This window comes from Oreochromis aureus, linkage group 12, assembly GCF_013358895.1.
Source record: "Oreochromis aureus strain Israel breed Guangdong linkage group 12, ZZ_aureus, whole genome shotgun sequence".
Classification (NCBI taxonomy): domain Eukaryota; kingdom Metazoa; phylum Chordata; class Actinopteri; order Cichliformes; family Cichlidae; genus Oreochromis; species Oreochromis aureus.
The window spans coordinates 39,667,821-39,689,702 of NC_052953.1; the positions used below are offsets into that span (position 1 = coordinate 39,667,821).

General features: G+C 44.7%; 1 protein-coding gene across 1 annotated transcript in view; it reads left to right on the forward strand.

Moving 5' to 3' along the window:
* man1b1b (mannosidase, alpha, class 1B, member 1b) overlaps positions 1 to 21,882 on the forward strand; it is a 260,312-nt gene that overhangs the window by 95,988 nt on the left and 142,442 nt on the right. The window contains exon 9 of the mRNA XM_039620881.1: positions 4,453 to 4,641. Within this exon, the coding sequence (XP_039476815.1) occupies positions 4,453 to 4,641 (189 nt within the window). The remainder of the gene's footprint in view (positions 1 to 4,452; positions 4,642 to 21,882) is intronic.

Sequence of the window (21,882 nt, forward strand, 5' to 3'; positions counted from 1 at the left end):
CAGCGTGTCCTGGGTCTGCCCCGGGGCCTCCTCCCGGTGGGACATGCCCGGAACACCTCACCCAGGAGGCATCCTTGTCAGATGCCCGAACCACCTCAACTGGCTCCTTTCGATGTGGAGGAGCAGCGGCTCTACTCTGAGCCCCTCCCGGATGGCCGAACTTCTCACCCTATCTCTAAGGGAGAGGCCAGCCACCCTTCGGAGGAAGCTCATTTCTGCCGCTTGTATCCGCGATCTCGTTCTTTCGGTCACTACCCACAGCTCGTGGCCATAGGTGAGGGTAGGGACGTAGATCGACCAGTAAATTGAGAGCTTCGCTTTTACACTCAGTTCCCTCTTCACCATCATGTCCTACAGGATAATCTTTTTTAGATTGCACCGTGGGATAGAGACTGGTGAAGTCGTAGTAAAATATTTTTTCATCACACGCAACCTTGTGGTACAGTTTTAAAGCATTTGTGCGACCGCCAAAAAGGGCGTCTCGGGGGTTCAGGCGTTCTGGCTTACTGTATGTATGCATGAAAGCCACAACTGGAGGGTCTGTCTGCTTCAAGGCAGCCCATTCGCACTCCCACATCACAACAACGCTCAAACTGTATTGTGATTTCAGTGCATCCACTTTGTCACAAAACATACGATGCAGCAGTCCGTAGGACGCTTTGCTGACAGGATTTACTTCACTCTCGGGGTAGCATTTAACACATCCGTGGTGAAAACATCCTGCAAATTCGTAAGCCGTGTTACTTGTGGGGTCAAAGCCGTCCACAAAATATGGCCCAACCCTCTGTTCACCTCCTCTGAGAGCATGTTTTATCACTGTGCAGGTGGTGTGGGACACATATTGAAGCCATTCAATAGAGACGTTTGAAAACGTCTTATTCTGCTCAACGTATGCACCATCATACGTGAGAGCGAGCGTGTCTCTAGGCAGAAACAGTGTTTTATACACACCCATACTGAATGCAGCCAGGGTGGTGTGCATGAATGGATCAACTTGTGTACAACCCAGTAGTGTGTCACGATATATGCTGCATGCTTTACGCAGGACATCAACATCGTTAACACAGTAGCGCCTGAGTTCAGCCTGAAAATCAAAGGTGTTCTGTGAGGCAGTCTGGTACCATTCCATGAAACTCGCCTTACCACTTTCAGACATGTGCTCATAGCCATAGAAGGAGGGGTCTGGGTATGGGCCAACATAATACTCGTTATCCCTAGTGTTGAATCTGTGTGGGAAATGGCCCTTCTGTAGGTCTTGAAAACCTAAAGCAGAGGGAATTTTGGCAAGACCCATGGGCAAAAAGCTGAACGAATCAATCCACTGCTGGTCATACTCCTTGTCATGCATCAAAATCACACGGCTCCCTCTCATTGTGACGATAGGTGTTATACATTGCTTGACGAAGTACTCCAAAAGTATGTAATTATCGAATCCGGATGCGTGATGTGCTATGAACGTGTACCTATGAAACCTCGGGCGTCTGTAATGCTGCACAAACGCCGCCACACATTTTAACGTATTAAATGAGAACTTGTTGCCCTTCAGATCAGACGCACACACAAAGTTGGCCTCATGTTTGCTGTTGTGATACCGTGTCTCAAAATCATATAAAATATATTTATCACAAGGCTTCTGTTGTTCAACAGGCTGTATGAAACACTGATGCGTGTGGGAATACATGGTTTTAGGACGTGAAAAAAAACCCTTTCTGTTTAAAAACTATTTGCTCCTGTGACTGTTCGAAAGCACTAAAGAAAAAGCAAAATACCCCTAAACTAGTTAAATTAAATCATCTATGTCTAAATAACAGAACTCTGAGACCTATACAATCCTTTAAAACAGCTTAATTAAAACACATAATGGTTTCATTAAATAAAACGCTATTAAACACATGTAAACTCATATGACCCCTGAACTCACAAGCATGTACAAAGTCCGTTCACGTGCACATGCACTTGCAAAGTCCGTTCACGCGCACATGCCCTCACATGAACGCGCAGGGGGATGCGGGTGGGGGGGGCAAAAAAAGTATAGGTATATTACTACTTGGGCGGTTGTCAAATTCTGTTTTTTTTAGCTAAGGCCGAGACCCACCTGTCTCATCTTCCTCCGTCCCAGTGTAAAGATGTACTTGGTTTGTTGCACTCCTACCCGTCTCTCTTTAGTGACGTACCCTCCCGTACCAATGTTTGTGAGCATGACATTGATGTTGGGGATGCAGGCCCAATCAAGCAGCATGCATACCGCTGCCCCATCGCCAAGCGTGAGGTGATGAAAAAGGAAGTTGAGTACTTAGCCCCTGGAGCTCCCCATGTCTACTGACGCCTAAGTCTGATGGCACACCCCGTTTCTGCACAGATTATCCGAAGGTAAATGCTGTAACGGTCTCTGACTCGTTTCTGCTTCCTCGTATGGAAGACTGCATCGACAGCATAGGCCCTGCCAAATTCATCACCAAACTCGATCTCCTTAAAGGCTACTGGCAGGTGCCTCTCACTTCCAGAGCTTCAGATATTTCTGCATTTTTCACCCCTGACCACTTCATGCAATATACCGTAATGGCCTTTGGCATGAAAAATGCCCCAGCTACCTTTCAACGTTTGATGCAGTTGGTGTTGGGAGATGTGCCCCAGTGCGTTACAAGTAACGCGTTACTGCCCATCTTTGGTCTCAACGCAACCTAACACTAACCCTGGAGCTGACATATGTCAGAACGATTTGCTGAGAGCTTTCGAATCGCTCAAGTCGGAATTGAAAGAGTATCACGACAGTCTACGAAAGGACATTAATTCTCTATATTAGAAGATGGGCAACAAACTCGACAAAATAACTGAAGGAATGAAAGGACTGTTAAAAGGAATGGACGAGTTAAGGACGCGTTTGTGGAGCTGGCCGAAGCGCTCACCAAGTGGATTAAATGACAGAGAAGTATTCAAAACAAGCTGAATGATCTTGAATCCAGTTCTAGGTGAAATAATATCAGAATTTTCTTATTAGAGGATGTCCAATTTTGCCACCATTCCTATTCAACATGTGATGTTATAGTCTTTTCAATTCATTAGAACAGAGTTGCACCAGCAGCAGGAGTTGGACAATTAGGATGGAGGCATTTTTACAGTTTCCTAAACCTTACATAGGGCTCTCTTATTATGGGAGAAACATCCCTAGACCAGCCAACGGGGTCGAGGTGAGAGAGACGCTTTTCCCACATAGTGGGAGTCAAAGGTATTTTTTCTACTTCTGCTGTTCAAGCTTTTTTGGGGTTAGTAGTTCATAAAGTTATTGTTCTTATTGTTTTGTTTATTTGTGGGTGTCTACTGTAATCATAAACATAAGATTTTAATGGGCAGAGTAATTAGAAAATTTGGATATACAAATTTATTCTTCAGCTCACATAAGAAAAGCAGGAGAAGTGTTGTAACTACCCTGAGATCAAACACCGTTAATTTTTAAATGACTGAGGAAGGTGAGGATAAAGAAGGTAGATATGTAGTTGTTAAAGGGAGAACAGACAGTAGTCTTGTCACATTAGTAAATGTGTATGCACTGCCAGAGGGTGACAAAAAATTGTTTACTGTATTTTCTGCACTATAAGGCATACTTAAAATCCTTAAATTTTCTCAAAAATCGACAGTGCGCCTTATAATCTGGTGGGTCTTATGTATGAATTCTGGTTGTGTTTACTGACCTCAAACCGATTTTATGTGGCACTCAAAAATCTGTCAAAAAATGTTTTAGTACGACTTTGGTAAGCTACGAAGCCGCACCGCTTGATGGAGCAATATGGAGCAATATGGCTACCGTAGTCAGTAAACTCCAAAACTCTGTCCGCTTCAGGTTGCAAAGTCAAACGAACACTGTGGCATCACTGAGAGTTCAACTGTCTAAATTCTTTCACCTTTAATAAAATGATCAGCGTTGCTGCTTTACCAGGTGTGACAATTAAGTTTAATATCCAGGCATCCAAGAAAACAGAATTTATTAAATTTAACAGAACTAGAAGTTAGCAGGAAGTCAGCCCGCTAGTTTCCACCTAAACAGGATATACCATGTTCTGACTTAGAGATTTCTGAAAAAATTAAAACGTACAGCTCTGTTATTACTTCCAACAAAAATGAAGACAGAAAACTAAACAGCAGTGACGTTTGTATGGTTACTGAAGTTGGGCTAGCTGGTATATAATGATGTACTACGTGATCGCTAACGACACAGCTATGGCATAACATAAACGCAGTGAAGCTGGAGGATGAATGCTAACTTTTTTTTTCTCCACTTGATAAAAGTTAATGTGAGGGTTCCCAATAGTTAGGGACAGATGCAAATGCATGGCAGGATGTTGTAAACGGACCAAACTTCAGTCAAGAGAACAACTGAGATAATCCATCCACAATACAAGGTTAGTCATTAATATATTGCTCAGCTATAGACATGAAATTTCCATTCCTCCACAGAAAGATATTGGTTCCAGGCTGTTGCCAGCCTTCAACACACCTTCTAAGATCCCCTACTCTGATGTGAACATTGGGAAAGGTACAGCACACCCACCTCATTGGACCTCAGACAGCACTGTGGCTGAAGTTACAAGCATCCAGCTGGAGTTCAGGGAGCTCAGCCGCCTCACCCAGGAACCACTGTGCCAGGTAAGTGACCAACCGATCAAGTACATTCAATAAAGATCTGCTCAGAGGGTTGTAATACAAGTTTCATTCTGGATGTTGTCCTTTCATAGAGTCATACTTACTTTTTACACCTCATACTCCTGTACACCAACACATGCACCCAACTGTGGAGGACCACAAAAGCCACACGCATCGAAATAAAGATATCTGTCCTTAAATAATGAAGTGTACAATAAATTATGCATTTGTAAATTAATTTACAAATTCATTTTCAATATTCTATTTATTCAAACATTATGTAAGTAATTTATTATTTAATAATTAAATTTAAAATAAAACACTATTTTTAAATCTATTTTTCCAAAATGAATTATTAAATCCATGAGTAAATAGTTCAAATCTATGCGGTTAAAATGATGCCACCTTAAATTGAAACTGAAAAATAATATTGTAGCTGAAATGAATGTAGTGAAAAATTTTGTACTGAAAGTGAAAAAAAAAATTGACAGTGAGAAAGATTAATTGAAACTTCAAATATCAAAATTAAATTAAAACACTTACTTACAACCAGGTTTTCCCACATAATTTTTTTTTCAGTTTCAATTCACTTTTTTTCAGCTTTAATTTGCTGGGACTGTTTTGGCATCCGGGGGCGTGCTGGCCTGAGAGGAGGGCCAGCATTGACGTCCCAAAACCACGACCGACTGTTTTAAACTGACACCTTGAGGTGTTATTCCGTAAACTGGACTAGCTGACAGAATGACCCAAGGCCCCGCCGCACTTTCTTGGTAAGTTAAATTAATTTGTAAGCTAATCCGTAACTAACTTACTCAGCTAGCTAGCTAGCTAAGATGAGCACTCAGCTGTCAGGGAAACTTGTTTTGTAAAGTTTGTTTAGCTAATCCGTGCAGTAGAATGAATTTACCCTGACTGAAGAAATCAAGAGAAAAGCACCGGGCTGCTCAGTCACTAACTACCATTACTTTACTTTTATTATGAGTATTATACTGTAATAGCAACAGGCTGATTATTAAATATGTGCAAACAGCAGCTTGTTTTCTGTCTTCTGCCACATCTATACGGACAGTAACATTTACTTAAAAAAAAAGCTGGCACTTCAATAACCCCTCATTAATCATACACTATGGATTAAAATAGCAAAGCCCAATATTTATGTACTGAAACTAACTACGGCCATTTGGCAACTTAAGTTAAAATGCATGTTTAATTTTTCCACTGATTGATTGATTTTTTTAGCACTGACTAAAATTTTAATTTTTGTTTTACTTAGTTTGTTTTAAATATTCAGGTTAAAAAACAGTGTGAATTATTGTTAATGAGGTATAGATAACAAAGTTCCATGTGCAGTACTCCATACAGCTTACATCCTTTGAGAGACATAATTTGGAGCATTAATATTTGTTGTTCAATTATCAGGAAGCAGCTCAAACACTGGTGATAATATCTCCATATGTTGGTGACCATGATGTAGGAGCAGACTGAACCAGGACTGAAACCTGCTCCATCATCTCACCTTTGCAGATCTCCATTTAAAAAGCACCAACAACTCAAAGGCAAACATTATATAGGAAAATCTGATAGTGTATGAGGCTTTGTATTTTTTTAAAAAATAAACAGCTAATGTCAGCTGTCAGCAGAACTATAGAACTTAAAAAAAAATGTAAGACAAGAACTAAAGTTCCGGAAGTGTGTGAGGACAGAAGGATCAGCTTTATTTCAGATTTGAGGGACAAACTTTATATTTTAGTTTGTGATGCTTCTGTTCTTTGTGATTACAGGAGCTGCCCTTAAATTCAGACCTCAGCACCACCCAGTGACAACAGACAAATCATCCTATATCTTCACTCTTTGTAAGAACTCAAAAATTAACTGATGAAAACAATACAAAGTTTAAAGTACCACATGATGTGCTGTCAGTGAAAGCTGCAACTGTTTATAGATAAAGTTAAAAAGGGTTAATCACCCATGTAACTTTGTTACTATATATCAGCAGAAACAGGACCTCAGTTTGGTGTTTCGGAAAGGTTCTGATCTCAGACCTGCACTGTTTCTGTTTTAATGTAGTCAGCTGCATAAAGAGGGTATAATGTTTTCTCTGACACAATTCAATATAACCTGATGAAGGTTCTCACTTGTATGTTGAACTAAAAACTTCTGGGCCCGTATCCCTAAAGATTCTGAGAATCTTCTCAGAGAGCTCCTAACTTCACCTAAAAATTCCTTGCCAGGAGTTTTAGCTTAGAAGTGATTCCAGAACATTTTCAGTGAACTCTGAGCAAGGAATGGATGGAAAATCCTATCTTAGTGAGGAGGTGTGGTTGACCCCGTTGCTAGGTATGAGTCATCATTTCAAAAGCCGTGATTGGTTGATCCTACAAGTTTGATGGAAATGAGCTTTTGGTGAGAATGAGCAAAGGATGTACCCTCAAATCAATAAACATAATTATACACTCTAATCTTATGCTGACTGTAATTGTAAATAATATTTCACATTCAAGAAAATATCTGGAAAATGAATAGTAAGCTGTAGGGGTTATAGCCTAAAATATGTGAAAACTTAAACTCATTACACCCTGTTCAAATAATGATTCGTGTCTTATTTACTCATATCAATATCCTAGCTGGCATATTTTGTACTTTCACTCCCATATGGACCCCATTGAAAACAAGATGGCCTATCTTAAGGGGCTGTCCCTAATGAAGAAGAAATCACAACGTTACAAGTCCCAGTGTGGTCTTAACGAGGGTAACACGGCTCAGCTTTTATCAATGTCTGTGATTGCTGGCTGGTCTATTTGTAAAGGCTTGTTAACAAATATCCTACAAACACAGAAAATGGAGAGAAAAAAAGGACTCATAAGCCGAACTGGACTGAGGAGCAAGGTTTGTTGCTGGCCCAGTTGGTGAACGAACATAAAGGTATCTCTCCTGCCTCTTCTGTTGGCCATTTTGTGCAGCTGCTTAGGGGAACTCTTAAGCCACTAAAAGTCCTCTTCCCTGCTCTTAGCAGATCTCGCCTTAGGAGCCCTTTTAAGCGCTAGGAATCTTGAGGAATAGCTTTTATATTAACTGGGATTGTCGTGTCACTTTTAGGGGAAATTCTAAGAAAATGTCACGACTCTGAGAATTTTCTTAGAATTTGGCCGCTAGGAGCCACTTTTTGCACAAAGATTCTTTAGGGATACGGGCCCTGATCTGGAATTGTTTCACACTGTTTTTTGCCAAGAGTGTGTTATTTAATAAAGTTGAATCCAGAGTCATTCATACCAGAGTAACCAGAGAGGATAATATATATTTAAATATCTTTCTACAGGACTGAACAATAATATCTTTATGTAAAAGCCCAGAGCCTCTGAGGATTATTATATTTACAACATACCCTCCTTACCAATGGAAATAATAGTAACGAAACACTTATTTAAAATGATAACCTAAAATTTTACACAGAAAAGTGGAAATTCAAGTTTAAAGTACGCCAAATCTGAACTAAACACAGTAAAATGATAGCTAACCAGAATAAGCAAAAAGAAACTGAAATTATCAGGGAACTTATCACATCTGCTCTAAACCCCTCTTTAATGATGATGACAAACAATGTAGCAGTATTCTACAATCTTCTTTAATCAATATTTATACTTAAAAGGCTGAAGGAACATATCGGAGATCCAGAGACAAGTGAAAGAAGTACAGCATATTTCTGCAGATTAGAAAAGATAAGACGAGAGAAATGCCATAAATGTTCTACACCAGGGGTGGGCAATTCCAGGCCCCGAGGGCCGGTGTCCCTGCAGGTTTTAGATCTCACCTTGGGTCAACACACCTGAATCACATGATTAGTTCGTTACCAGGCCTCTGGAGAACATCAGGACATGTTGAGGAGATAATTTAGCCATTTAAATCAGCTGTGTTGGTTCAAGGACACATGTAAAACCTGCAGGGACACCGGCCCTCGGTGCCCACCCCTGTTCTACACTGTAGAATCTAATTAGCTCCCAGAACTCAAAACTAAGGAAACTCGTTGCCTCAAAAAAAAAACTTTAGTAAAGCTTAGCTAAAAATGATTAAATTAGGGCAACTTACTCATTTTGAGTACACTGTACAGCCTTGTTAGTTCCCAAAACTCAAAAAAAATTTTTTTTATTTATTTTATATCTATCTATCTATCTATCTATCTATCTATCTATCTATCTATCTATCTATCTATCTATCTATCTATCTATCTATATATATATATCTAACACCCAGCACGCCCCTACGGGCGGTTTATCCTTCAAGCTCGGGTCCTCTACCAGAGGCCTGGGAGCTTGAGGGTCCTGCGCAGTATCTTAGCTGTTCCCAGGACTGCGCTCTTCTGGACAGAGATCTCCGATGTTGTTCCGGGATCTGCTGGAGCCACTCGCCTAGCTTGGGAGTCACCGCACCTAGTGCTCCCATTACCACGGGGACCACCGTTACCTTCACCCTCCACATCCTCTCGAGCTCTTCTCTGAGCCCTTGGTATTTCTCCAGCTTCTCGTGTTCCTTCTTCCTGATATTGCTGTCATTCGGAACCGCTACATCGATCACTACGCCGCGTCTTCTCCTGTTTGTCTACCACCACTATGTCCGGTTGGTTAGCCACCACCATTTTGTCCGTCTGTATCTGGAAGTCCCACAGGATCTTAGCTCGGTCATTCTCCATCACCCTTGGGGCATCTCCCATTTTGACCTCGGGACTTCCAGGTTATACTCGGCACAGATGTTCCTGTACACTATGCCGGCCACTTGGTTATGGCGTTCCATGTATGCCTTGCCTGCTAGCATCTTGCACCCTGCTGTTATGTGCTGGATTGTCTCAGGGGCATCTTTACACAGCCTGCACCTGGGGTCTTGCCTGGTGTGATAGACCCCAGCCTCTATGGATCTTGTACTCAGAGCTTGTTCTTGTGCTGCCATGATTAGTGCCTCTGTGCTGTCTTTCAGTCCAGCTTTGTCCAGCCACTGGTAGGATTTCTGGATATCAGCCACCTCCTCTATCTGCCGGTGGTACATACCGTGCAGGGGCCTGTCCTTCCATGATGGTTCCTCGTCTCCCTCCTCTTTCTTGGGTTTCTGCTGCCTGAGGTATTCACTGAGCACTCGGTCAGTTGGGGCCATCTTCCCAATGTATTCTTGGATGTTCGTTGTCTCATCCTGGACTGTGGTGCTGACACTCACCAGTCCTCGGCCCCCTTCCTTCCGCTTAGCGTACAGCCTCAGGGTGCTGGACTTGGGGTGAAACCCTCCATGCATGGTAAGGAGCTTTCTTGTCTTTATGTCAGTGGCTTCTATCTCCTCCTTTGGCCAGCCTATTACCCCAGCAGGGTACCTGATCACGGGCAGGGCGTAGGTGTTGATGGCCCGGATCTTGTTCTTACCGTTCAGCTGACTCCTCAGGACTTGCCTGACCCTCTGCAGGTACTTGGTGGTTGCAGCTTTTCTAGCGGCCTCTTCATGGTTCCCATTCGCCCTGCGGGATCCCCAGGTACTTGTAACTGTCCTCTATGTCTGCAATGTTGCCTTCTGGTAGTTCGATCCCCTCAGTTCTGACTACCTTTCCTCTCTTTGTTACCATCCGACTACACTTCTCCAGCCCGAATGACATCCCGATGTCATTGCTGTATAGCCTGGTAGTGTGGATCAGTGAATCGATGTCTCGTTCACTCTTGGCATACAGCTTGATGTCATCCATGTACAGGAGGTGGCTGACAACCGCTCCGTTTCGTAGTCGGTATCCGTAGCCAGTCTTGTTAATGATCTCACTGAGGGGTTCAGGCCTATGCAGAACAGCAGTGGGGACAGAGCATCTCCTTGGTAGATCCCGCACTTGATGGTGACTTGTGCTATGGGCTTGGAGTTGGCCTCTAGTGTTGTGCGCCACATCCCCATTGAGTTCCTGATGAAGGCTCTTAGGGTCCTGTTGATCTTGTACAATTCTAGGCATTCCAGTATCCAGCTGTGGGGCATTGAGTCATAGGCCTTCTTGTAATCAATCCAGGCTGTGCACAGGTTGGTCAGTCTGGTCTTGCAGTCTCGGCTGACTGTTCTGTCTACCAGTAGCTGGTGTTTTGCGCCTCTGGTATTCTTGCCAATCCCTTTCTGTGCCCCGCTCATGTATTGACCCATGTGCCCGTTCATTTTAGCCGATATGATGCCTGACAGGAGCTTCCATGTAGTACTGAGGCAGGTTATTGGTCGGTAGTTGGATGGGACCGGTCCCTTCTTGGGGTCCTTGGGGATCAGGACCGTCCGACCTTCAGTTAGCCATTCCGGGTGTCTCTCGTTAACTAGCAGCTGGTTCATTTGTGCTGCCAGACGCTCGTAGAGTGCAGTCAGCTTCTTCAGCCAGTAGGCGTGAACCATGTCGGGCCCTGGTGCTGTCCAACTCTTCATACTGGAGACCCTTTCTTGGATATCTGCCACTGTGATGGTTACTGGACCCTGTTCAGGGAGGTTGCTGTGGTCTGCCCTCAGATCCACTAGCCACTGAGCATTGCCGTTATGGGTTGCGTCCTTCTCCCATATGCTGTTCCAGTATTGCTCCGTCTCCAGCCTTGGTGGTGCTGTATTTGGTATTTCTTATGCACCTTCTTTGTCGCGCCTTTCTGCAAACTCCGTTAGTTGGCTAACCTCCCTCCGTGCTACTTTGATCTTGCCCTCTAGCCTCCTTCTCCATGGAGGGTACTGCCCCTTGTGGCTGTTCAACTTGTAGCCAAGCATCTCACTGATCACTGCTGCCGTAGTGTAGATCAGCTTGTTAGTGTCGGTAATCGTGGGTGTAGGTATCATCCGTAGTGCTGCATTAACATCATCTAGCAGACCTTCTGAGGGTACTTCACGTAATCTTGGTAACCGGCTACGGGAGATCCAGGTTTCAAGCTTGGCCATGATCAAGTTCCTCTCGCACTCAACAATCCTTCTCCTATCGCACTTGGGGCTATGTACCCAATCTCGGGTGGGGGTGATGATATCTCCCCCCTGACCTGGCGTCCTGACTCCTCCTTGCCGTAGCATTTATGTTGTACCTCGTCAATCTCTAGCTGTGATAGCAGACCATGTGGAAGGCAGTGGTGGCGACGTGGAAACAGTTCAGGCGGCCGACCGTGCACACGGCAACGGCGGCGGCAGAGCAGGTCCGGAGGTTGGCCACGAAGCCAGCGGTGGCGGCGAGTTCTTTCAGGAGGCCGCCCTCGACGGCCATGATGCCAGCTTAGAGGCCTGGAAAGCGGCCAACAAGGATGAGGTGGCACAGGGCGAGCTGGCTCTGATGGCAGTGTTGCCACCACAGGACCAGACAAAGCAGGACCAGATGCTGAAGCCGGACCAGGCGGCAAGGCAGGAACAGATGCTGAGGCTGCAGCTGGCGAGGATGAAGGCGCGGAGGCTGCAGCTGGCGAGGATGAAGGCGTTGCGGGGGCTGGGCCAGGCGACGCTGAAGACGAAGCAGACTCGGAGGCTGGACCAGGCGAGGGTGAAGCCGGAGCTGGACCAGGCGACGCTGAAGACGAAGCAGACTCGGAGGCTGGACCAGGCGAGGGTGAAGCCGAAGCTGGACCAGGCGACGTGGATGAAGCTGGACCAGGCGACGTGGATGAAGCTGAGGCTGGACCAGGCGTGGGTGAAGCTGGACCAGGCGACGCGGACGAAGCTGCGGCTGGACCAGGCGTGGGTGAAGCTGCGGCTGGACCAGGCGTGGGTGAAGCTGCGGCTGGACCAGGCGTGGGTGAAGCTGCGGCTGGACCAGGCGTGGGTGAAGCAGCTGATGAGGAGGCTGCTGCAGGCGGCGCTGAAGCAGACGAGGAGGCTGCTGCAGGCGGTGTGATTGGAGCTGCTGCTGCTGCAGGCGGCGTGGATGTAGCTGATGAGGAGGCTGCTGCAGGCGGCGCTGAAGCAGATGGCTGGACGGGCTCCTCGGGCCCCCCAGCAGACGAGGCGGGTGGCTGGACGGGCTCCTCGGGCCCCCCAGCTGACGAGGCGGGTGGCTGGAAGGGCTCCTCGGGCCCCCCAGCAGACGAGGCAGGAGGCCGGACGGGTCCCTCGGACCCTCCAGCGGAGACAGGAGGCCGGAGCGGTCCCTCGGACCCTCCAGCGGAGACAGTCAGTGAACCAGCGGGCACAGAGGCCCCTGGCACACACATGGCTGACTGCAGCTGCGCGGAGCACTGGCCCTGCTCAGGCAGCGACAGCTGGGTGCAGTCCTCAGCTGGGTTCTTAGCCTTCAGGGGTCCAGAGTGCGCTGAGGGCTGAAACTCAGCCTCCGGGGAGGCCCTGAAGTGCATCACAGTTTCTGAAATGGCCAGCTTTTGAGGACTGATAACAATATTGTGTTGTTTGTCTCTCTGCTTAGACTGAACAGATGAAAAACAGTTCTTTTCGGGTTGGATCGACTTAGCTTGTTGTACAGGAGGAGTAGGTGAAGATGACGACTGAATAGGTGGCTGAACTGAGGGTGACTGAAGTAAAGGTTGGAACAATAATGGTGGCGAAGTTGGAGACTGAGCTGATGATAAGGCTGATGATTCTTTTATCAACTGAGCTATAGACTGGGAAATGGACTGTAACATAGTTTGTAATAAGTCTGGCTGTGACTGTAACTGAGCTATGGGTTGTGAGGCTGAATGTGATGGAGGTGACGACTGAGCGGCTAACTGAGCTACTGGCTGTGCAGCTAACTGAGCTACTGGCTGCGCAGCTAACTGAGCTACTGGCTGCGCAGCTACGGTCTCAGGAAACACATTCTTATAAACGACAGTTGCAGGCGAGCCAGGGAAAACACCATAGTCCTCACTGGCTGCACAGAAAACGGCCCCAGAATAAACAGTCCGTAAATTGGAAAACTCGTGATTATTGTCTCTTTTACTCACCACAGCCGGCAACTCAGAAGTCTCAGGGTCCGGCTGTGGTGATGGGCGTCGGTGGCGTGAACGTCGCTTCCTTCTTGGGGATAGCACCGACCGGCCGGGCAATTCCACATCCGGCGGGCCGGGCCACAGATTCCCCGGCGGGCAGAGCAAAACATTCGCCGCCGGGCTGGGTTGGGAAGCGGTAGCGGTTGAAGGGTGAAGGTGAAGCTCGTTCAGAATGAAGTCCTGTGCGAGCGGATGAAGAGAGTCCAGTAGCCAGGGGTGAGTAGAGTTTAACTGCTGTAGCCTGGCTTCTACAGCGCGGTGTAATTCGTCTCCCTCACGTTCGAGCCACAGATTGACCAATCGTGAGACAGAGTCGATTACTTCCTCCCGAAATTCCTGGGAGGATGCGGATGCTGCTGGGTCCATGTTTGGTCGGCTCGTACTGTCACGGCTGGGGCAGCAGTCGCGTTGAGGATGAATGAGGACCCAAAATGCAAGCAAGCGACTGATGAAGAGTGTGACGTTTATTTACAAAAGTGGCAGGGTGGCAAACAAGCAGTGAGGCATGGCAAATAACTGAAGGAGACCTAAACTGGGATAAACTAAATAACAAACCTGAGAGCACACAAAAGGGCTGCGGGGCAGAGAGACACGGACAGGAACGAAGCACCATGGACCGCGGACAAACGCAGATTAACGAGAGATACACAGCGAGGCCGGCGACAGGCACAGACTGACACCCACTATATATACACCCACAAACAAGGAGACCAGGTAATGACATACAGGTGGGAGCACAGCTGATTCTAATACACAAGACGACCTGAGGATACAAGCTGAACATGAACAGGGCACAAGGGGAGGATACAGAATACCAAAATCAGAATAACTAGAACAGAGGAAAATAATCATACAACACAAAACGCTGGGTCAAAATGACCCAGGATCATGACAGTATCAACCACATACAGTTCTGCATTATTTGGGAATCCCTGACTGTATTTTCTATTCTTGGCAGAATATAAAACAAACACACCCAATCCCTGACATGAAAAAAGTTTTAGAACCATATTCTGTGGTGTACAGAAAACACATGAAAACTTAAATCTGGTAAAGCAATACTTCACATATTTTCTGTTGTGCATACTTGGCACCATGTAAAACAAAAAAACACCATGTAAAGAATAAAAAATAAATAAAATAAATACAAATAAAAGCTATTCTATACCCTTCTTCTGGGGTATATTCTCAGCAGCATATATAACAAATCAGGTACCCATAAAATGAATCACTCTTTAATGGACCTCCCCTAACACTCATCTTCTGGAGTGCTAGCACTTAGCTGCATATACAACATAAACAACTTAAATAAAAGGTCCACTTAAATACAAACCAAAACATAGTTTACTCAATTTCCATGTTCTTCTTCAGAAAAATTAGGATGTCCACATGTTCTGCTGACAGTACAGATCTGCTTGCTGTGACAATGTCACCTGCTATGGAAAACACCCTCTCACTTGGGACAGAGGTTCCAGGTACAACCAAGTAACACTGTGCCAACTTGGAAAGATGAGGGTACAAGCTGTGATGTTCCTTCCACCATCTCAGTGGGTCATCATCTGTGGGAATGCAGTCTGCTAACCTGTACAAGTTAATTTCCTCCTCTGCCACTTCGGCTGCAGACCTGGTCTTTGGCTTCTGTGCCATGAACAGTTCTCCAAACAACTCCTTCATGGCCGACTTTTTCTCTGGTGGAGATGCTGATGGTGAATCTGAAGAGTTTGCTGCTTGAGTCTCTGCGGAGTTCGCAGTTTCTGTGGTGCCTGCGGCTTGGTCCTGAGGAAATATAAACAACCAAACTGTTAATTGTATTTGTTTAAATAATATTAATAAATCAAGCAGTAGTAAAATAAAATTTCAAAAATGAAAAAAAGAATACCTACTTGTTCAATGCTTAGGACAAGCTCTGTGGTGAGTGCTCCATAGACTCTCAGCTGAGTGACATCATCCAAGTTTCGCAGGGACTTGAATCGAGGATCTAAAGCTGTGCACTTGTGTAGGTAATTCTGAAGGGCAGGATCAGCGTATCTCTGCTCCAGGTCCTCCCTGATGTTTTTTTTCCACATCTCTCACTGCTGGGCTGTCATCATCAGACTGCACCATAGAGTTCAGGATGTTCATTTTAAGTGGCAGGATCATGGATGCTGTTGGAGATGACGCTTCACACATCATGACTGTCACAATTTTTAGGGTTTTCATGACTGTAACAAGATTTTCAGCCAGTGCATGTTCTTCCTGAGTTAGATTCTGAATGTTCTTCATACTCTTCTTCACAGTGTTGTCGGCCATAGCAGCATACACTGCAGCTTGCTGTTCAAGGTATCTTTCCATCATATCATGAGAGGAGTTCCACCTAGTGGGAACATCTTGAATCGTTTTTTTTTCACTAAGCTGCAGCAGTTGCTGTTTTTTCTTAAACACATTGCATCCTGTTGTGCGTCTGTGAAAGAAGGAGACAATTCTTCTCATCTTTGCCAGGAGATGGGAAACCTTCTGCACTGCCATTCCTTTCTGAGCAGCTATATTAATAGTATGTGCAAAACATCCGATTTGTGGCCCCAGTCCAGCAGCTGTGATGGCATTAACTATGTTCTTAGCATTGTCAGTAGTTACAGGTATTGTCACATTTGGTCACACTAACTTCCAATCTTCCACAGCTTCAGAGAGACCTTTGGCTAAGTCGTCAGTGGCGTGACTTCCGACCAGGCGTGTCTGCAAAACACAGTTCTTCATCTGCCATTCCGGATCAATGTAATGTGCGGTGACAGTCAGGTAGCTCTGCATAGCTCTTGACGTCCAGCCGTCTGAGGTCAGAGCAACAGCGGATGCTGCTGACACTGCCATCTCTAATTTAGCTTTTGTGTCCTTGTACAAAGCAGGAACTGAAGTATCGGTGAAATAGGTTCATGAAGGAATACTGTAACGGGGCTCAAGTACTCTCAGCATTTCCTGAAACCCGGTGTTTTCTACAACAGAAAAGGGTCGCATGTCGACAGCAATAAAAGTAGCAATTGCCCTGTCGATTTCTTTTGCCCTCTTAGAATCATGTGCTAACGGCTGTCTAAATGACTCAGGCAAAGTTTGTAGCATGCGTGTTTGTTGTTGTTTTTGTCTGGCTTCACTTGTCTTTGCACTAGGGTGATGTCGGCGTAAATGTGCATTCATATTTGTTGTGTTCCCACCGATGTAATTAACCATGGCGTGGCACATCCGACATACTGTTGTAGTTTTGTCCACAACGCGCTTATCATCAGGGTCATACTTCACACGAAAGCCAAAAAAGTTCCAAACGCCAGATTTCAATGACTGTGGAGGAGGTTCAACTTCGGGAGGCAGTTGCCATGTTGCAACGAGCTTAACTTCTGTCTCGCTAGCTTGATTGAATGCATTGGGCAGCGCTCAGTGGATCTGCACTCGACAATGCAGCCTAGGCGGAGTAGTCGAACACAGATCCACTAAGCTCTCAACACAGACAGCATCGTCAGAAGAAAAGTTGATAACACTAGAAAAAGTTGCATTTCCTGCGAAAATGCAGTGTGAATGCCGTGTAGTGGAATCTGAAAACAGCAGAAGAAGGAGAACTACCTGCTGAAAACACTGTGTAGAAGCTGAACTCTTTGCTGAAAACTGTTGTATTTGAAAGGGTACACTAAGCAGTGTTAAGAAAGCAGATTACATGCAAGCAGGGAAGATGTGCAGCAACTGTCACATGTAGGATTCGAACCTTTTGCCACCGGACCTCATCCCACTGAGCCAAACCAGTTCTGGTCTCAAACAAAGATATGATGAGAGAAAAAATGTGCACTGTGCAGACGAAGCTGAATTGTGCTGAAAAGAGGAGAAGAAGCTAAATGTTCAGCAAAAAAGAAATGAAGAACCTGAAAATTGTGCTGAAAAGAGGTGAAAAAACTGAAAATTGTGCTGAAAAGAGCAGAAGAGGCTGAAAATTTGTGCTAAAAAGAGCTTAATAAACTGAAATTTGTGCTTAAGAGGTGAAGAAGCAGAATGTTCAGCAAAAAAGAGATGAAAAACTGAAAATTGTGCTGAAAAGATGTGAAGAAACTGAAAATTGTTTTGAAAAGAGTTAAAACAGTTTAAAACAGAACTGTTTACTGAAGGAAATGTTGCCATAAGCGGGATTCGAACCCGGCCCTCCCATGGCTTCTCATCTCACTGAGCTAAAACACGGCTCAGCCCGGCAAGCAAAACTGGTGATCATATTGATAATGTGATCCCATTCAGCGAAATGGGCCAAAAAATGGCATAAAAAGCTTAATATCTCAAAAAGTATAAAGGTTATGAGCACCAAAAGATATAGCTAGCATTAGCAGAAGGAGCAGAACAGTTTAAAGTTTAAATGGTGGAAATTGCCTGAAAACTGAGGGAGTAGTTAACCAGCAAAGGTCAGAGCAACTAGAATAAGGTAGAACTAGAAAGCGAAAATTTCAGAAGAAATTTTAAGTGTGCCTATGCCGCTGCTATTCAGTGTAGTTTGCCATTCATACAGCTACAGAGAGCAAAACTCAGAAGAGCACCCATTCTCCACCATGAACTATGGTAAAAACAAACACCGCTCACGCTTCACAGATAACAGCTTACAGTTTTGTGTAAAGATGAAGTTACCATTACAGCGCCGATTTGCAGACGCTGTGCACACAGGTTCATGAGCAGAAGTCCCATTGTACCACGGCAGACCCAACAATTTTTGCATGAACACGCTTTGAAGCATTACGTTATGGACCACTTTTCACACATGGTTGGTGTACCCAAACAGCCGGCTGTAGCTTTTCAACTCACAGCGACACACACCCAAAAACAGCCGAGAGAGCACAGACTACGCCCGAGAGGCGTGATTGCAGGTGCCGCTCAGGTGGGTCCACCTCCCTGCAGCGGCACTGCAGACCACGCCCGCCACACACATCAAACACGTAAAATAAATATTTATGCACTTTTGCATTCACTTTTTGTTTTTTGTTATTTTTACACAGTGTTCTGAATGATGAACAATGGTCTACAGCCAATCTTGTGTATTATTATACAAACTTTGGTTGTAAGATTCAGATAACTATTTAATAAAAGCTAAATATTTTATATGAGAGTAAGAAAGAAAAGTATATCTTTGTGTCCACCTTTCCCTGTTAATGCCCTACCTGGCCCCCTGGCAAAAGCTTTGCTAGATCCGCCCCTGCACAGTTACCAGCTCTCAGCTACATAGAAAAGGAACCTGGTGTTATTTGTCTCTCAGAAACAGTTCATAACTTCCCTTCAACTCATTCATGTCACCTAAAAGGTAAACCTGTTTCTCCATCACCAGTTCAGCTCTGATAATTCAGTAAGGACATCTCCTGGTTTGGACCAGCCGCTTCTACAGGGAGTGCAGAATTATTAGGCAAATGAGTATTTTGTCCACATCATCCTCTTCATGCATGTTGTCTTACTCCAAGCTGTATAGGCTTGAAAGCCTATGTTAAGGGTTCAGAATTGAGGGGAGATACAAAACCAGAACAGTCCAGAAGGGTTGGGTCAGAACAATGATTTTATTTAAGCACACGCGCGGGAAGATAATTACTGCACACATCAGCAAGGATCTTCCCCAAAAATACGTTTCAATTTGCTTTTATAATGTCAGGGTATTATGACGCCCCCTCATGCGTTTACAAGCACATAATTTGCATCTTAAGAACATTGATCAATTTTTAGAAATAATGCAGACACAAGAGTTCCTCTTTCTGGTATCTTCTTCCAAATAAGGCGATGGTCTCAGGCCTCTGGGTCCCCATGGGCTGGATCTCTCCTTCTCGTCATCTGTTACTAGGCAGACTCAAATGGAACATGTTTGCTGAATACATTCAGGCCTCTATTCAGGCCTGTCTCTAGGTTATGTGATATATATGTGTTTTGTAAGCATGTGTGATCTTTCTTAAGCTCCCAGCATTTCCTCCAATGGATCGTCCAGACCTATCGCTGAACGAAGCTCGTGACCTTTAATTACCTGGGGGAGCTTCAGCTCTTTATAAGCACAAAACTGCAATGTGTATACGGATATAACAATATAAAATGGTTATCACTGCACCTGTGCTAAAGGTTAATATGGTGTCAGTGTGTTAAATGTATGTGATGCTCTTAATGCGATGCTAATGCTATGAGATATATTGTAGCAGTAAAACAATTTCTTTAATTCCACACCTACTACCAATTAAGCATATTAGGTGATGTGCATCTCTGTAATGAGAAGGGGTGTGGTCTAATGACATCAACACCCTATATCAGGTGTGCATAATTATTAGGCAACTTCCTTTCCTTTGGCAAAATGGGTCAAAAGAAGGACTTGACAGGCTCAGAAAAGTCAAAAATAGTGAGATATCTTGTAGAGGGATGCAGCAGTCTTAAAATTGCAAAGCTTCTGAAGCGTGATCATCGAACAATCAAGCGTTTCATTCAAAATAGTAAACAGGGTGGCAAGAAGCGTGTGGAAAAACCAAGGCGCAAAATAACTGCCCATGAACTGAGAAAAGTCAAGCGTGCAGCTGCCAAGATGCCACTTGCCACCAGTTTGGCCATATTTCAGAGCTGCAACATCACTGGAGTGCCCAAAAGCACAAGGTGTGCAATACTCAGAGACATGGCCAAGGTAAGAAAGGCTGAAAGACGACCACCACTGAACAAGACACACAAGCTGAAACGTCAAGACTGGGCCAAGAAATATCTCAAGACTGATTTTTCTAAGGTTTTATGGACTGATGAAATGAGAGTGAGTCTTGATGGGCCAGATGGATGGGCCCGTGGCTGGATTGGTAAAGGGCAGAGAGCTCCAGTCCGACTCAGACGCCAGCAAGGTGGAGGTGGAGTACTGGTTTGGGCTGGTATCATCAAAGATGAGCTTGTGGGGCCTTTTCGGGTTGAGGATGGAGTCAAGCTCAACTCCCAGTCCTACTGCCAGTTTCTGGAAGACACCTTCTTCAAGCAGTGGTACAGGAAGAAGTCTGCATCCTTCAAGAAAAACATGATTTTCATGCAGGACAATGCTCCATCACACGCGTCCAAGTACTCCACAGCGTGGCTGGCAAGAAAGGGTATAAAAGAAGAAAAACTAATGACATGGCCTCCTTGTTCACCTGATCTGAACCCCATTGAGAACCTGTGGTCCATCATCAAATGTGAGATTTACAAGGAGGGAAAACAGTACACCTCTCTGAACAGTGTCTGGGAGGCTGTGGTTGCTGCTGCACGCAATGTTGATGGTGAACAGATCAAAACACTGACAGAATTCATGGATGGCAGGCTTTTGAGTGTCCTTGCAAAGAAAGGTGGCTATATTGGTCGCTGATTTGTTTTTGTTTTGTTTTTGAATGTCAGAAATGTATATTTGTGAATGTGGAGATGTTATATTGGTTTCACTGGTAAAATAAATAATTGAAATGGGTATATATTTGTTTTTGTTAAGTTGCCTAATACTTATGCACAGTAATAGTCACCTGCACACACAGATATCCCCTAAAATAGCTAAAACTAAAAACAAACTAAAAACTACTTCCAAAAACATTCAGCTTTGATATTAATGAGTTTTTGGGTTCATTGAGAACATGGTTGTTGTTCAATAATAAAATTATTCCTCAAAAATACAACTTGCCTAATAATTCTGCACTCCCTGTACAGCTGTGGCTCCAGCAAACATCAGCTGATACTAGAAATTAAAATCAAATGAATTCTAACAACAGCTGATCAAGCTTAAACGTGCTGCTGTGTTTAGCGCGATAAACAAGAGCGAAAAGCCGATCGTTGATCAGTTTCATGATTGAAGTTGCAACAGGCCAGAGAATGACAGGGGAGGCTTCATAAAGACAGAATGAATCGTAATATTTTCTCTGAATGTGGGATCTGACCCAAATAGAGTGCAGTTCATAACTTCTTACCTGAAATTCAGTTCAACTCACGCTCCTGCCTGTTAGCAACCACCGGTCGATCGGCGGTCGCCTCGCCGCCTCTTATGTCTCGTTCGCGGCATGTCCTTTCTGTTACACACTGCTGCCCTCGGTTGTAGCTCCACCATCTAACAACTCAGTTAATTTTTCCACATCGACCAGCATCATCGGCCCATATAAATGAAAAATAAGTCCAGCTAAAACAGACTGTTGGCGAGCGATCGGGTGGTGAAACGTTTCAGGCGCCTCACTGCAAGACAAGTCCGGGTTCTTTTTCACGAAGGGTCGCTAGCGGCGCTTAGCTAGTAAGCCGGCTATCAAGACATGGGATGTCTTGATAAAACGAGCAGATATTTGAAGTTTACACACCTACATTCTCGCCTGAAAATATC